At 43.9% G+C, this 18329-nt stretch overlaps 1 protein-coding gene across 1 annotated transcript in view; it reads left to right on the top strand.

Annotated features, from left to right (window-relative positions):
* Positions 1 to 719: 719 nt before the first annotated feature.
* Positions 720 to 18329, top strand: part of LOC131883705 (agrin-like) — a 48185-nt gene continuing 30575 nt past the window's right edge. Inside the window, exons 1-2 of the mRNA XM_059231226.1 lie at positions 720 to 1332; positions 16045 to 17666. Coding sequence (XP_059087209.1) covers positions 16490 to 17666 — 1177 coding nt within the window. The 5' untranslated portion in view covers positions 720 to 1332; positions 16045 to 16489. The remainder of the gene's footprint in view (positions 1333 to 16044; positions 17667 to 18329) is intronic.

Raw genomic sequence — 18329 nt, 5'->3', positions numbered from 1 at the left:
GGGGAAATCGTGGTGTTTCTGCCGGGAAACGGACACTCACTCACCCACCCACCCACAGCCACGTGTGTTCTCCATGTTCTTTGCAGTGTGAAGAGGGCAGTCTGTTTCCTTGTGCCCGTCGGCGTTACGTTGTATCCCNTAGGATATTTGCTCATGGGTTGTGCCACCACAAGCGTTTGTCTTCTCCAGGTTGGTTCCACCTCAGATATCATCACCAGGCGAAGGCCAAGCGAAGGCCCAGTAACGAGGCTCGAGAAAGTGGTTTTGGTGCCGGTGGTGTGTGTGGGTGTACGTTTACGTTCAGTTGGTGTGGGTGCGTCCGATGGTGCGTGAATGGGTCCACACTCTCCGGTTGGTCGGGCTGAGGTTCTGCAAGTTATTGGCAGGGAGAATCCTCCAGTAACTACACCCACAAAGACGGACACGCTCTAAATTATGTCATGAACACAACCAGCTATGGCTTGGGCGCAAGGAGGAGAAAAAGAGAAGAGAGAAGGACGGTGGCCTCGAGGGCACCTCAGCCTCGGCATTCTTTTCCGTCCTCTTGTCATCTCTCAAGTAGGGGGAAATCGTGGTGTTTCTGCCGGGAAACGGACACTCACTCACCCACCCACCCACAGCCACGTGTGTTCTCCATGTTCTTTGCAGTGTGAAGAGGGCAGTCTGTTTCCTTGTGCCCGTCGGCGTTACGTTGTATCCCCTTTGCTCGTTGAGGACTGCATGGATAGCTGAATTGGGAATCGAGGGCTGAATTTCCGTTAACTCTCGTTCCCAGACGTTTCGCGCTAAAGTCATGGCTTCTCCGTGGAGCTCATGATCTTTTGGAACAAGCCACGAACGAGCCACGAACGGAACGACGGAGGAAGGACGGAAGGAGGAACGGAACCAAACTCAGAGCGTGGGACCACCAACGCCTCACCGTCCGTCACTCTCCACGACCTCGAGTCAACTTCACTACTTCAGTCATAGACCAAGTAGGATCAGTGGAGAAAAGCGAACTATTGTCTCTTCCAAAGGTGTGGAAAAACGAACGTAGTGAAAGCCCGGCTAATTCTCACAATGAGATTAGCGGAGATCCAGTTGGATAATCGTGAAATTAACGTGTCTGCATTCTAACCGCCTTCGGAGCTATGGTTTATTCGAGTGACTCTAAGGTGTCATTCTCGAAATCGCTTTACTAGTAAGAGATAATCCAGCTCTTCCTTCATGAGACAACTTGTTAGTGCTGATCTTGGAAGGTGAATTCCAACTGGGTTTAGTAGTTCTCCTGTTCTTGGCCGTCGGTATTGGCACTTGGCAGTCAAAAGAAGGCGGAACAACCAGCTAACTTGGGTAAGACTTCCTGCTAATATATTGCCATGAGGATTTTGAATAATGAGCTTTCAACACGAGGTTGTGGCCTTACCCTATTTGTTTGGTAGTGGTCGCGCAGTATCCAAGATCTCGTTACCCTTTTTACCTTGACAAAAATGGAGGTATGCCCGTGGATATGATCGTATGGATACCAAACAACCATAGCTCCTTTTTTGTACCTGGTCTCACAAGGTTCAGTAGAAAAATATCAAAGCAAAAGAGTTGCAGAGCTGGAAGCTGGCTGCGTGTTGTTATTGTAGCAATGAGATGCCCCCAACTGACTTTTTAGTGGTTCGATTTCTTTCTCTTTCTTTTATTTGGCCGTTCTCTCCAATAGTTTGGAATCTGTTTGATCCAGGTGGGAAGCTTGAGCCTCGGCTCAAGAGGGGAACATGAGTTTTACTATGTAGGTAGTGGGTGAATTCAATTGGAATTCTGAAAACGGAACATCAGACTTGACGAACACAGACCTTTCTCCTAAGGCTCAAAACGAGAACAGGAACCAATTATTCGGCGTCAATATCTTTTATTCACTTTTGTGTGCTCCATAGTTCAGCAAATGCTTGATCCATTATCTTTGGAAATTGTGGCATTCAAAGCTGAGAAAAACAGACATGACGGTATTTATACCTGACAATCGATAACATTATGCCGTCGTCCAATATCTTGAGCAAAAGTCATCATAATTATTTCAGTGGTTGCAATAGAGGGTTGTTTTTTCTGGTTTTGTGCTTGTTTGTTGGTTGGTTGGTTGATAGTATGGTCTGTCTGTTGTTCACCCCGCAGAATCATGAGTGTACTCAGCAGTTTTGCGCTGAATCAACTTTCTTCACATGACTTGTAACAAAACTAATATCCACATCAAAGACGGTGTGTTTAGAACCCGATCACTTTTGGAATAACTGTTAATCAGACAAGTAGTTGAATGCTTTCGATTCTGGTAAAGCAAATTGAAGATCAAAATTTGATGAATCTGAGATTGATCCAATTCATTCCCTGTGAATGCCAAACCTAATATCCAACTGAAAAGATACAAAGATCTTACAAACCCATGAATCTGATTTGCATTTTTATTATTGTTTTTTATTGTTCCATTCAGTGCCTATTGTCTCTCCTCCCTAGTCTTTTTGTCTCATGAATAAGTCAAAAGCTTGAGAAGAGGAAAGTCGATTTAAGACACCTAATTAAGCGGCGGGACTTTTCTCGTCTATTGGCCTTTTTCATATAAAAAAACCACCCTCCCTCGTTCATCTATAGGGTTCATGGGGGAAATCACAACCATTAAAATTAATGAGTCTCTGAGTTTTGAAACCTCGAGGAGTTGCCGGCAATGGGCTCGTTTTCGTTGGGTTCTCCCTTTTTCGGTCATCGTCTATTCGCTTAGGACCGGCCTAAGTTGGAGAATTGTTAATACCCAGTGAAAACCTCAGCATGTTGTGCTTCTCGTTCTAATCGCACAAACGACATACCTACATACGCTTGTTCGCTCCCTGAACAGCCCATGGGTGGGGCCACCTCTTCACCATGTCCTGAACCTAAGACCACGTTCTAAACGAAAATGGAATATCATGCAGATACTATGAAGATAACAATCTGGCTTACCTCGTTCTTTGTTGGTCCACTGTATACGAAATGGTTGTGGTAGTGGTTCTTCTACTTCTACCTACAGTATTACAAGCGCTAAGACTGAACGTACGCTATTCCCAAAGACGAGGACGGCATAGCTTGAGATCGCAGCACGTGTTCCCAGTTCCGAGTTATCGCATGGCTTCAGTCGCAATTGAGTCCACCCGATTTACTGACTTGGACTGAGTAACTATATTTACCTTTCACTAAAGATTTTGCTCTCATTTGGAGCCATTGCCTCTATGCTACTACAGAATTAACGAAGTCGGAGGCAAATGCAGGCCAAGCCAAGCGTTATTGTACTAAACATACATGGTACATTGTACTACAATCAATGAACCAGAATAGGCTCCCTCGTGCTGAAAGAAGTTACCATGCCTTTGTGGCGAAGGTATTTTTTTCAATTTTCTATCGATTCCTAGTCCTGTATTTGGTCTATGTATAGAGCTCTTGTGTAAAGCTTTGCATTGGAACCTCCGAAGTATGTAAATTTTTGACGGAAACCGTTTCTACGCCACAAACAATGCACATCTAGAACTTAACCCGACAAGTGAGTTTCTTGGAAGAGACCCCTGACAGCTCATGGCAGAGTTCGGGTTAGGGCAGTCGAATAACAACAACTAACATTAAGGTGTTGCACCCAAATTGCGTTTACTGGCTTCAGTAAAGGATGCCAGCGAGATCTGTACTCGCCGTCCTAGGGTAATTTCCAATACAACTAAATGGTTGGTGCCCCGTCAATTGTCCGTAATTGTATTGTCGGAATGGTTTATTCCTACTCTGCCATTAGGGTCTACACAATCAAGCCTTTCTTGTACTCTCCTTGAATTGCATGCAGCTCACATTTTCACACAAAAAACTGGACCAAAAATACTGGTTTTGATTGATCGATACCAGGGCCAATAGTCGAGTAACAAAACCACGGTTCTATCAATTCCCAGCCAAGTTAACCGAGCGCAGAACAAACGAAAGGACGATCAAGTGATGGCCTTAGGCATGGACTTCGACGGTAGTTCCACTCCCTCATGCTCCACTAGTCTCAAGTTCTAGTACTGTTCGTAAAAGCCCTACGCCTGTACTATGTATAGTGATGTCGGTGGTAATAGTAGAGAACTACGTACACAGTGGACGGCGTTCCTGGTTTGGCATTTCTGGAGGCGTGCATGCTTGGTCAAGCAACCTTGCCTCACTAACCAAATCATTGTGAACTTGCAAACCAACACATCACTTGGCATCGTTGGGCTGTGCTTAATGTTCACTAATGGAACGTGGTAAACACTTGAGTTGGCATGCCTTTTTGTACAGTCTTACTTGCAGGGTAGGTAGGCTTTGAATTTATGTTCTTGAAGTACATGCTGGACGTACTCGTAGTTACTGAGTTGCGAAACGGGCTGTGATTGTTTGTCTTGTTATGAATTGCGCAAGTCAATTTGTTATCTTTCGCAGAAAGGGTGAATGCAATAAATCCTGGATAACGTATCAGGCTCTTTGTCTCAGTATTTGGCAACGACTCCAAAATGAGTGTTTATTCCAGTATTTTGACACAAAAGCTAACCTATCGAGTCTATCCAATCATATGTCCACAGAATAGAATAATATCTTTAACAAATCAAATAATACTGTTTTATTGAGTAAACTAAGACTGTCAAGAGGGTCATACTGGATGAAAATTGAAGTAAGCATAACGTCACACGTTAGACATCATTCAATGTCTAATATCGCCATAACCACGTGCACGATAACAATTCTAGATATCTCCATACAGTCTTAAGATTGAAAGCAATTAGTGTAAATGTTCAATGGCCTTTGCCTAAAGACTTGAAGAGCAAAATAGGATCAGCTCAACTTCGCCCCATGATTGCTCTACCTGTTGTAGCGTTTATAGTTTGTAGTAACTAGTGAGTTTCGCTTAAGCTATAAATCAAACCCAAATGTTGCTGGTTCGCTTTGAATGGCTTCATGGACTTCGTCGTCAGAGTCAGCCAAGCAGTAATTACTTTTAGGTCACGCTTTCGCAATCATAAAATCCAGTCCAAACCCAAACTAAGCCTGGTCCAAGTATTAAAAATGACCGATTTGATTGCAGAATCAAGGCAAAAATAAAGGAGAATCGAAGCTACGTATTTGCAAAAAAAACAAGTTGGAAGAGTAAGCAATTTGAAACGCTTGGAACTTCGACGGTTTCGCATTGTTTGAAACAAATCTGTACCAATCAATGCAAAAGGTTTAAGAAGTGGCTAGGATTCTTAACGGAATCAATCCAATAGCCCCATACGTATTTGATTGGAACAAATTTGGGCAATCGACAAAAAAGGGGGTTCTCTAAGCGAGCCCTCCTTTTTGTCGGTAAACGACCGTGCACATCACATACTGTATGTGGTATGAAGACTTGATTGTTCATTCCATGAAGTTCCCATGGGTGGCATATCGTTGATTTGGTGGAAAAATCGGCGGTTGAAATCCCTGGGAGTGAGATATAACCCAGAAAAATCCGCTATTAGTCAAGAGTTCACGGCGATCATATAGCTAGCAGTAATGGCTCTCAAGAAATTGTTGACAAAGTGATCATGGAAGATCGATTTTCAGTCAACCGAGTATTTGATTTCAATCGATTCCTTTTGACCATTGCGCATCAGAGAAATCGCTTTCGATGATGGATGAATCTTTCCGTAGGGCAATCCATCAAAGAGAGCCAAAGGGTGCTTGCTTTGTCGAACGAAATGCACCCACATATTCGATTAAAATTACGAACTTGAGAAATTAAGGTGGACACACGTTGTACTTTCTTGGAGTCAATTGATATACAATTCATAACCGTATATGATGGGTTGCCCGTGTGTCAAACTAACAATTGGCCTGTCTATCGGTCAATCGGTCAGCTGGTCGTTGTACTATTGGGAGTGTATTCACTATTCAGGAATTCCTCTATATTACGCTCATACTAGTACGTGATTCTCAGGAGCAACTTTCATGGTAGGGCAGGGCAAATTACAGATAATCTACTGTATATGTACGTCTCTCTCTCTCTCTCTCTGTACGTAGTACAGCATGTGCATACTTGGTTGAGTGACTATCTGACTGATTGACTGACTGACTCACCCATCCACTGAGCACGAACAATTCAATGTAGGTAATGGGAATGGACTTGTAGGGGAAAGTGGTTGTCGAACAAGATCCAAAGGCAATTTCCTGGAACATCTCCCCAATTGCGCTATTGCTGGCGACTAAACTGCCTTCAACCCGAAAGTACTCGACTCTGTACGTACTAGATGAGGGGAGGTACATTATTACTGTGTTGTACGCAGAATGGCAGTTGGTGTACGATTAGTTGGTCTTGTAATCATTTTAGAATTTCGTCTTAACTTTCCAAATAAATGGCTTTTAAGTAAAGAATAAATGCCGTGCAAATACATATATGAGCCGGAAGGAAGAATCTATCTCTCCCCCCAAAATTAGGGAGAAAATGTATGAGTGATCATTGGTCCATTCATCCCCAATAGAGCGTGGGATTGAGAAGCACAAAATGTTGAGTGCTGTACAAGGCATGGCATGAGTGTAGGACGTCAAAAGGCACCTCACTCATGCCCCCAAAACTACGGGGAGTTGGGCCAAATTGAGGCCAGGCAGAACATTAGGTTTGATAGGGATGAAATGGTTGTTTGTACTCCACGTAATCGCCTCCAATTTGGATGCACTTTATTCTGGCTCTTGCCATGAAAGGCCGAAGAGAATTGGTCTTCTCAATCTGAAGAGGACTGTCTCATCCCTGTATGTAAAACATGTAGGCAATCGAGATAAATCATCAAAGTAAACGTTTCCCGGGTTTCACTGCCAATGTTCACTTGGTCAAGTTCCAGGGAAAAAAAGTTGCAGCCTTCCCTGTCACATTCTATTTTTTGATGCACATGCGACACGGTTTTTCGTCCAAAGTATACCATTTTGGGGTTTGGAGGACAATGGTACTAGAGTGGTTCTTCCAATGGCCCCCAAATAGCGGGGATAATTTCTGCCCACCTCGAAAGCAAAGCTCCTCCCATAAAAGGAAGCCAGTCCTGAAGGACGACAAGACTCGACAGAGTCGAAAAGGCCTGTTGACAGAATATCCTATTGAGGGATGGCCTGATTTGTCACAAAAATCGGTTCCATGGCTTGGTTGGAACGAATTTACCAATTGGAATGAACATGAATTCCCAATGGAATGAACATGAATTCCAAATGGTTCTAGAACATCAAATCTGTCAAGTCCTATCGAACGGCAACTCCCATTTCCCCCGTATTCAGTTCATTTAACCAGCGTTGGGTTGACACACAAATTCGGCCAGGCCGCACGAACCAGTCCAACTGTGTCGATGCCAGTCCTACGTTATAGACAGGCACGGCCTGTTTGCTACTAAATAACCGTGGACAAACCGCTTAAAGAAATACCAAAGTGTACCCAAGGGAATGGCCGCTGCTACAGGAGGACTGAAATTGCATTTGCGTTCAGAGGTTGTGTTTGCTTTCCAAGGGGGGAAACTGCTTCACAATGAAAGTCAAATTTTGACTTCCTTGGCTGGCTTGATTGGTAGGTGGTCGGCTTAGTTGGTGTGTTGGTTGGCTGGCTGGCTGACTGGCTGACTGACTTGAGAAAAGGCATTAGCTTAATGCAGATTGTAAGATTGCTGGAGCGACGTGCTTGGTTTGTAGCTGTTCCATGTGAATGAATCTATATAAAGGTAGAGTTGAGCTGTCAGATGGCTAATGAGCCTCATTTATTGCCTGTATCCATCCCATCTGTAACTAGTACTCAACTGAAGAAGGAGGGTAAATATTAGGCGTCACTAGCAGTAGCTGCGAAAAGAGAAAATTTGGGAGCTTCCGGTGTGGTTCCACACTTAGTGCTTCCTTCCGTATCAAAGTACACTGCCACTGTCACCATATATGCGTGCATACAAGTGTAAGTACGTAGAATGGACTGAAGCTATATTCAGAATGTACGAGTTCTTTGGTTATGCCAAGTACCCACATATTACTATTCAGTCCGAGGGGAATGGTGATGATGAGAAATTGTGCTGACGGGGGGAAAACGGGGGTCCAACGAGGATGCAGTGAGTGGAAAACGAGGACATTTTGGTGGGTCCAGGCCAACCAGAATAGATTGACATTTTCTTCGGTTCCCTCTTCAGGATCAAAGTATCGATTTGAAGTCATGCATAACTGGAACTCAAAAGATGCCGCCGTTTCATAATCCTTGAACCCTGCAAAACGGATAGATTCAATCACATGGGTTCAATTAGTAAAGTCGTTTGGCTTGGAGCTTGGAAAGCTGACAGCGAATAGATAACATAACATTTATTGAATCCTTTACGCTGAAGCGCAAGTGTTTGATTGTTCCTAACTTTTTGCCATGTTCCTGGCCTTCTCTGTCTATGGTCTATAATATTGATTTCCATTGTGTTTGCTTTTAACATTACATATTTCGAACAAAATGCTTCTCGATGGAAAAGACTTGAAAAGAAAATGATATGAAAGTGTTCGTTCCAAAGGGAATTTTTTGTAGCCATAAACAGCTTATATGCCTAACTGTGTTTTGGTTTGAGAGTCTTTGAAAGACTTCAACGTGTTTGAGGTTGGAGTTGGAGTTGGAGAGACTGCATGCGAAACAAGTAAGCCCGAGACCCCTGAATTGGGGTGGTGTGATTCCAGACACAAACAGATGTAGAAAAGATAGGAAAATTAGTCAATTATACCAGCAACAACCCTAAGATCATTGGCTTAATTGGCTTTATTCTTCATACAGTCTGGATTGTGCATGCTGTCATATCACTTGGATATAGCAGTAAGGCGAAAGCATTAGATCTGTGCTGACGGTCAAGTGATGACGTATACAGTACGTAGTTAAGTCCGATTATTCACTAAATCCCATTAATAACATTCAAGAAGGCGTGAAAACATATACCTTCTCACCACATATTTAGATATGCGACGTAGTACAATACCTCGTTTCTTCATCGAGTGTTTATCAGCGTGAGTACATCAAAAATATTGTCGTGCATAATTCTTATATGGTAATTTCAAATTAATTCCAATCATTTTAGCTGATTTACAGTTTTCTCCTTGGACTTAAGGCGGTGAATGACGCTCAAGTAGTCTGATCTGCCTGAGTATTGACGTAAATTGACTTCAGCTCTGTTTTTTTCATGTGGATGACTGTCGTGATCGACCTTCCATCTTTTGACTTCAACTGGATATCAATGACATACAACTTCCTGCATATGCCAAAGGAGAACTTTCTTTCATTTATCTTTCTTACTAACCCAGTACAGACCAAGAGCAACTGAAAGAGAGAGAAGACTGCAAAGGATGAAAAGCCAAGAGCTCGCAGGTCGGAGGTCGGAGGTCGGAGGTCGGCAGTAGCTTACCGTTGAGGTAGTTAGTAGGAGCTCCTCGTCGTATGTACATCATAGCCTACAAAGTTCCATCTGTCTACGAGACCCTTGAATGTAGGTGCCTGGCACTCGTGTGTTCCAGTATTTGAGTGCAGTTCCGAGGCCGATGAGAAAACCAGACAACCAATGCAGAAGGTCGAGGAAAGGAGAAATGCGCGCTCATGTTGGCTTATGGTACGTACCATGCACGTACCTAGGTACGAGTAATGGTAGGACCAACAGCAGTGATGTGGTACTCGTTATTGAGTCAGAATGGCAATGGATAGGGTTAGGTGCAGAAACCTACTCGTCCACCACTTTTGCTCCTTTTTCTCCTTCTCCATGTTCATTTGTTAATTGGACCACAGGGTGGGCCTCGTCAAGATTCCAAAGGGACCCAACTTGATTGAGAGTTGGGCTGAATTGTCGTGGCTGAATAACTTCTGCTAGTAGTATGTCTTCGCGAGCCAAGTTTTTCTCTCCAATTTGGGAATAAGGACTCTCAAAGTTTTTCGCTCTTTCTTTCCAACAATTTAGATCGTTTCGTTTTCATGCGTTTCACCAAGATTCCAAGAAAAGGGCTTGTCATTCACAGTCACTTTCCGTTTCAATGTGGAAAACAGGCTATCCCAACTGAAGATGTTCAGGCCCCTTCAAGGCATTTCACTTTCAAGCGCAGGTGGTCAACGCCTGAAACGCCTACTCGACGAGCACGTACTCTGATCTTCTCCGATTAGAATTGAATAGAAGAATAGGTAGGAAAGCTATCTCTCGAAAACGCTCCATCTCGAGACAAAAAGGGATTTAACCCAAGACTTCGGAGTTACTAAGTCCTCGTTTTCATTCTTTTCCTTGCGATGTGAGTCTCAACAGTATTGGGCAAGGTTGCACTTCTATATCTCTTCCTCTGCTACGAGCAGATTCTAAGAAGCAAACCCAGGATCATTGGTCCAGTCTTTGAAGTCCCATGAGGAAAAGGAGCTCAGCCTTAGATCCATCTAACATGGATTTGATGAAAACTGCACGCCTATCAGAGAAAAACTGGAGGGGGTCCAAGCTGTTCACCCCACAAATAAGGCTTCCTTCAGTGAGTCTTTATAAACATCCATAGCTACTCGTGGGCTGGAAAAGTCTTGACCGATAAAAGAAAAATCGTATTGACTCATCGGAACATTTTCTAATCGCAATCGGATTTTGCAAGACCTTTTGAGCGGCCCACTTCAGTAAAGAGGGGCTGACCTCAGGAGAGGTCAATGCAAACTGGATTGCATTGTTGTGTAAATCATTTTGGGTCGATTATGGAGATTATGTTAATGGAAAATCAGATTTGTGAATTGTTCGCTTCCTTAATGCCACGCCTTGATGTGTATTCCGATCCGGCCCTGAGGATTCAAGGAATCAAGTAACCTCAGGTTACCTGCAATACATGTATGTACATGGACATCTATCTAATGTACTCTCATGTAAGGAACGAATCGATTGCCAGGACTGTGCAGATTCATCCCTGCTCTGGCCCCATACAAGCACCATCCACGTTGGGATCGTAACCAAGAAGCGGTGACTTTATTTTCTGCTAGTCCCACGGGAAACATTCCAAATAAAATTTAAGACCCCATTACAAGTGTACAAGGCGGCATTAGCGTAGGATTTATTGTGGAACTTGCGAGAATGGCAATCGAGCAGAGATTTCACTATTAATCACTTTGCTCGCCTTTCCCAATATCGCCAGTTTGGCAGGTTCGACTTTCTGATCTGGATAGGTGAGTCCTGACTTGCTCTATCACGACAACAACGAAGAGGATCTTGACCAATTGATTGTCCTCCAAAAAGAGGAACGCTTCCAAGAACGAGAAAACAGATTCTTTTTCCTTTCTTTCCTTCTTTCCTCCTCTCTCACTCTCTAACTCTCTTTTTTCTTTCTTTGATGGCTCGCCTTAGCTTACATTTTTGCGCCTTCCACTGCCACTACTACTAGTAGACTGCTTCTTCTGGTGGTAAAGTGAGGTTACTTTGGATTTTGCGGTCAAGTGACAAAAGAAAATATCTCTCAAGTACGGAAGAAAACTTTGAGGCCATGAGAGTATGGTGGTATGGTGTCCTTTACCAGTCCTTGGTCCCCATAAATGCCATTGTAAGACGAGCTCCAATTCAGGCGGGTGAACATTGGAACTTTGCGAGCAAATGTTCGTTCCATGTCCAATTCACTCTCTGCCTTCTCCTAGCTCCTTGGTCCTCCATGAGTTTAAAGTCCGTGTTTCTTTCTCCTCTCTCCCGTCAAGGCTTTCTTTCCGTTCGGGTAATTTTCTTCACACTGCTCGCTGTGTAATTGGTACCAATTACTTCAACACGTTCAAGGAAACGACGCTCCCATGGAATCTCCCGTGGCTCTGTTTTGGATAGAATAGCGGGGCAAAGGCGGTTGCAATAGGCCGAGGGTCGGTTTTAACCTCGTCGTGGTTAATGGGGCGTCGAGAAGTTCCTCAAAGGATCAACCAGATCCGCCAGCCCACGCTCCACAAAGACCTCGATTTTGAGCCAGTCATCCTCTTTGGAGGGACGGAACTTTTTCCCTCGTAAAATATCGTACATTGACTTTAGGGTATTTGTCGACGCATTTCCATGGTAATGCCGAGCATTGGGTTGTTCATATGCCAAAAAAACTCGCACATTGGACGAATACCATCCAAGGAATCTCAACATTGCCTAGAACAGCTCTCGAGATGAGATCAAGCAAGCCAACTACTAAGAGACCGAACCGTAAGGACACCACAGATTAAGGGTTCACCTGATTCGATTTAGATTTAGGTGACAGCAATAGTCCTGACGGGTAGTTGTCTCTTTTTTTGTTTTATATTTCGTAATCTGGTATAGGCAAGCGACCCATGAAAACAAAGGCATCAATCAATTCAAAGAATCTTCCTTAAATACATAGAGTCGGAGTGGGCTGCTACTATTTTGTGTTCTTTACCAACGCTCTTCACAACGTTACACAACGTTCATATACACGTATCAGCAAAATTTAACTCTCCCTCTCTCCCTATCTCTCTCGCAAACGTGTTGGTTCAGTCCTTTTTTGTTAGTTTTGATAAATTTTCTCTTCTATTCATTCATCTTTGATGTTTTTCAATCGGGATATGATCCACTGATTCTTGGGGGGCTTATACGTACGTACACGCATGTAGGCAGAGCCGTAGTTCGTTTTCAATTCTCACTTTCATCTATTCTGAGACTGTCTTTGGGTTCGCTGCCAAGCCCGATCAAGGCAATATTCATTTTCAATGGAAGAGCCTTCCTCTCTTCTGAGAGATTGGCGAATGTGTTTGCCCTCTACGAATATAAAGCCGGTTCTTTACCCTGAGCTGAGTGGTGTTGATGAAAATACTTCTTCAAAAGCTTAGTTACCACTTCCTCATGCATAGTGCACTTGTTCTTGACTTCATGTCAGATGTAAGGAATGAATCCTCTCGCTTCAAGATGGATCCTCTTTGAAACTGTTCTGCGTCTGATCAGAATTTGTAGGCATTCAAGCTGGGTGGGTACTAGGTAGGTGTCACTTCTCTTGGTTCGGTTGGTGGGGCGGCGACAACAACTTCAGTAGATTCTTTAGCTTCTTCTTTTGCTTCTTCTTCGCCTTCTACTTCTTCGAAAGAAACAGCAATCCATGAGGGAAAACTTTGCTTCTCTCTGAGGCGTGGAAGTGATAGTGGTTGCTCAAGGAAGGAGTTGTTCGTTCGAGTTCCAGTTGTTGCTGATCCCTTTTCCACTATTTGTCGGCTCCTTGCTCCCCCCTCCCCCCTATCTCTTTCTCTCTCTCTCTCTCTCTTTTTCTCTCTCTGTGTCTTTCGCTCTCTCCGACGACCTCTCCTTCGTTCTTTTCTTGACTCACCTCACCTTACCTAGAGCTGCTTTTTCTCCAAGGTATGAAAGGGCCTCGTGAAGAAGATTGAGAACAGATCGCGGCCATTGTTCCATTTTCTGGTTCATATTTCATGGCAATTGACGCCATAGTTGTCTTGCAATGTCGATTTGTCACGAAAGTTTCCTCTTCTTGTGCTGGCTGCTTCCAACATGATCTCACTGCATGCCTGGCCAGCCAAGGCTAAGACTAAGAAAAGAAAAGCCTTCTGGTAGGCTGGCTACCCGTTACTACTCTTATTACGACAACTTCTACTTCTACTACCTATAACTGAACTGAACACTGAACAGTAACGCTGAGGTCGTTTTGGAGTCGTATCCTTGCGTTCCGTTTTGTTTCCTCGGTCCTTTTTTTGTTTTTCCAAGAATCTGATTTGCATTCTTCGAAGAAAACGAGCCCCTGAGGATCCCAATCTGCACAAAATCTCAAATTTATGATCCTTGTCGTAATGATAGGGAGCCTTAGAATGGCCAAGTGGGATTCAAAATAAACCACGTGATATGCAAGTTGGACAATTGAAAATTCAATTCCTTGGCATTGGCCTTCTCCTTTGTCTGGTGACTCTTTACCGAAAGCAGGACTAATCTAAGGTGTTCAGCCATTGCTGAGAAGGACCCAATGCGAGGGCGAAGGTCAAAAGAAGGCCTTATTTGTTTGTTACTGCTGATTGACTAGGGTTTTCATCTTTTCGTACATGTCATAACATGCAAACTCTGATCTGATCTGAGAAACACGCTTTTGGGTTTGGCACAATTTGCACCATTATTTGGGACCGGGGGATCTGTGTGTCATGTGACACGTTCATATTTCAGAGGGAAACGCGCCATTTGTCACTCTAAAAGCCATTCTTTCCAATACAGATGATGATACTCACTTGGAATACATATCTTGTACCCTTTGCCTTTCTTTATGGACGGGGGAAGCAAGGAGCGAAGGGCTGAGCTAATACCCTTGTCATGACCTTCTGAGGATATCTTGCGGGTGCTTTCAAATTTTACGAGCCACGGAAATGTTCCTTCCTTGTTCCACTTTCAACCCGTTTTAAACTTGGTAGGCCTTTGCCGACATGGCATTCAAAAGTACAACTGTACAAAAAAGCAAACTGCTCGATTAAATGCTAACCAAATTCTGTATCAACATTGCAACCATGCTAACCACGAGGTAATCAGAATAGCATTAGCTTTCTCTCCATGGAGCGGGAGAATCTCGGTTAAAAGTTTGGCAAAATTGACTTTTAGGGTTTTAAGTTGTGTTTCACAATATTTCACCGCTTGGTTGGGTGAACTGATTTTATCAATGTGGCTTTCCAATTTGACAGGAGGCCTGGCCTCGATACATCTTAATCATATGAAGGTTCTTAACATCTGCGCTAGTTTCTGATCGGTTTTCCAATTAATTGCTCGGAAATTGCCGCGATAATGTTTGTTTAAATTTGATTACCACTTCACTGGCAGTTTGTGTGTGAGTACTTGTGTGCTACGTAGTGAACTACGTAGTACAGGTACTTGGGTGAGTTTAAGACTGGAAAAAGTTCCCTCTTTTTATCGTTCCTTTCTCGCTTTGCTTGGATCCAATCTGAAGGGGGCTTACTTCAAGGTCCTTTTCCAAAACGAAATTCTCGGGTAGCTAGGCCTTTGTTCCACATTCCTCCAGACTGGCGGGGGCTAATTGTTTTCTGAAGCTGCCATTGGTACGTAAACGTTGAGTAGTTCTTGCTTTTTGTTCCACTTGAGTGTGGGCTTTGAAGTACAACTTGGAAATTGAATTCAAGCCATCCTGACTAGTCCAACATTTCAATGGCAAAAGCAAATCGCTCGATGTGAACACATCCTGCATGCAAATATACAATGTACATCAATACTTTTGCATATCGACTCATGTGATGTGGCAGCAGGGCACACGAATAGTTGGTTCATTTCTTACCTAAAATTATACTTACTCGGCTCGATCGTGAGGTTCAAAATCATATGCTGTTTGATGGTATCTGAGGTAGAAGATATTCTTTATAGAATTTGTTAGGTATTCCAGTAATACGTACAGATGTAAATGTAAAGGAACACGGAAAATATGGCTTCATATTGGTGTTTGCCAACCAACATGCATATAAGTAACAAGCCTACGGTAAGCACGTGTACACTGTACGTTATTACGGACTAACGGAAGATTCTTGTCGAGTTAGCCTCATTAATTTCAACCTTTTCCTTGACGGGCAGGGAATATATTAGTCTGTCAGTTGGCCAAGACGTGAGAACGAGGCTGAAAACCAAAGGATTTTTCAGAGAAGGCCAATTGAAAGGATTGAGAACGGATGTGCCCCGCGGGAAAGTAATACGTTGGATAACCTATTCAACTTCAGCTTTCAAATTTTCAAGCACTTGAAAGAAAATTCTCTCACGCCACTCCTACGAAAGAAACTCTAATATGAAACAATGGCCCGAGTTTCCTTAACGAGACCTGAGCCTTTTCATTAGACATCTGCCAAACCGGTCAACAGGGATTGCCTTAACTTGACTAGATTGCACTGCGAAAGTCAAGTGCCTGTGATCCAATGTGTGGGTCTGCTGTGATCACCATATCATGCCCAGGAGCTCTTCGCATTAAGACAGTGGGTCTCAGTCCAAACTTTGTCTTCCAACTCATAAGTGATTGATTGCCCCCTCCCCTCCTCTCTTTTCCATTTCGGTTCTTCTTTACAACGAGCGACATCGACTTCCTTACTCTTTTTGTCCTTTTCCTTTTCAGACTGAAGCTCCTCTTCTCTGTCACTAACTTTTTCAACAACTTTGGATTACTAACTCGGGCCATCTATATGAAGATCTGAGACTCATCAATACATTCACATTGATGCCTGAACAATGATGGTCGAGAGCAATTGTCCAACCAGACAAATCCAACTCCCACGCTGTAGTTCTTCGATTTAGTCAAAGATTTGAAAACATTATCCTCCGACGAGTGTGTTCTCTTAATCATCATCGCCTAATGGGCTTGTGTGAGGAAGAGAAGGCTTCATCAAGGTTGACACGGATCCCCTCCTCATTCTCATTTCTCTTTCTGGCTCACGCCTTTCATCTTCCAAATAAGAAGCAATGTGACATTGTTAATCCGCCCACCCACCCAACCAAGACAACTAAGAGCTAGTAGCAGAGCGGCCAAGGAAACCGACTGGAAACGAGCCATCGACCTCAGTATGCGCTCCATTCGATTCTCGGATAAAGTCCTTTGTGATGATGACGATGACGGCGAAGGTGTTGGAGTGGTGGGAAGAATGGGAGGCGTTGCAAGTGCTACCTCAGCCACGCCCAGAAGAAATGGATTCGCTTTGCGAGAAATGGGCCACCAAAGACGGAGTTCCTCGTCCAGACTGGAAAGAGGCTATCACATATCCTCGGCAGCTTCAGACACTTCTTCCGCCGCGGGATTCGGAGTCATGCCCTCCATGCCACGCCGAAGCAGCAACAACAACCTGGAACGTAGTGGCCGCGCCAGTGCTTTAGCGCGCTCGTATGCCGTTGACAATGAATATGATCTCATGCCGGCCTCTATGAGCTTTTCGGGATCGGGATCAGCCTTGTTTCCACGCACCAGCCAGGATTATCCCGATGATTTGGATTATCGGGGATCGATCCACGGGAGCTCGGTCACGGCCAGTAGCCCCTACTCGCCCCGGAGTGCTGATAGTAGTAGCTACCATGGGAGCAATCGTCCCTCCAGTGCCGTCCCATTGGAACCAATACTGAAGAATGGAACATTGCCGCGATCCCACTCACGGGCCAGTGCTGGCTATGGTACCCTGGATAACCGCCCAACGTACAAGAACCCCACCGCTAGCTATATTCCCCATTCATCCTCAAATCAACATGATTTCAATGGAAGACCCTCGTCTAGAGTGAACACGTATGGAAATGGATCCGTTGTGAATGGTTCCAGTTCGAGCCGACTCAAGCCACCATTGCCGAACGGAAATGGCCTAGGAACTTGTCGAAATGGTGGCGGGAATGACATTCCACCCACTGTAGGCATTTCGCCCCTCAACAGTTCAGGGAGAAATGTCAATCTCCACCACAACACTAGTAGTCCTCACAGTAATAACAATACTAACCACATGAATAGCAACATCAACAACAACAACAATCACACAAATTCGACTAATTACCCCAGAAGCTTGCCAAAGACATCGCCATCCATGCAAATCATTGCCACCCGTCATCGACCGTGTTGTGATTGTGGCTGCCTTGGACACTTGGCTCGTCAAACATCAGGGGCAAACACGCCCAATGGGCAGCAACCTATTTGCGTTCTCTTCAGTGTCTTTCTCATCGTATCTCTCTTGCTGGTGTCGGGGATCATGCTCTACTTAAGAGGGGGTAAGATCTCAAGCTTAGATGCCTTCGGAACGAGCCTTATCGTGGCGAAAGATCATTTTCTCGCGAGTATTAGTGTATCCTTTCACAGTATTTTGACAACACCAGCTCGAAAATGAAACCTCCTGTCACTTAGGCGTTCTTCGACGAATGACATTGTCACCATTTCTTCTCTCGGGAAAAGCAGGGACTGTTTATTCTCTCTTTTGGCTTCACTGTTGATGCAAATCTAATCGTAAATAAGGGGAGCCTTGATCACTTGATTTATGACAAACCCTGCCTCAAATTTTTAAAGGCCCTTGTATTTTTACTAACCTAGACCATGTCTCTGAGCAAAATTAATACCTCGAGTTGAGAGAGCAAGGTCAGAATTTGTAATTGTTCAGTTCAAAATGTCAGTCGTTATCGTCAATTCCATTTGACTTGCATTGTCCCAACTACCATTGACTGCATGTTTTCGTACCCCTACTTATCACTAGTGGGTTGTTAATTGGCCCCAAAATAGAAAATAGGCCAGAATTTATTTGCATTAAAACATTCTTTGTTGAGGTGTCTCAAGGGCAGACGTCGCCCAATGTGAAGAGGAATGAATGGTCTTGATAGTACCGTGGTAATCATACATTTTCAGATTACCAAACCATGGTGCAAGTTGAATCTGTTCTTTCT

Source organism: Tigriopus californicus, chromosome 7, assembly GCF_007210705.1.
Source record: "Tigriopus californicus strain San Diego chromosome 7, Tcal_SD_v2.1, whole genome shotgun sequence".
In the NCBI taxonomy this organism is placed as follows: Eukaryota; Metazoa; Arthropoda; class Copepoda; order Harpacticoida; family Harpacticidae; genus Tigriopus; species Tigriopus californicus.
This window is presented reverse-complemented; position numbering and strand designations above follow the sequence as displayed.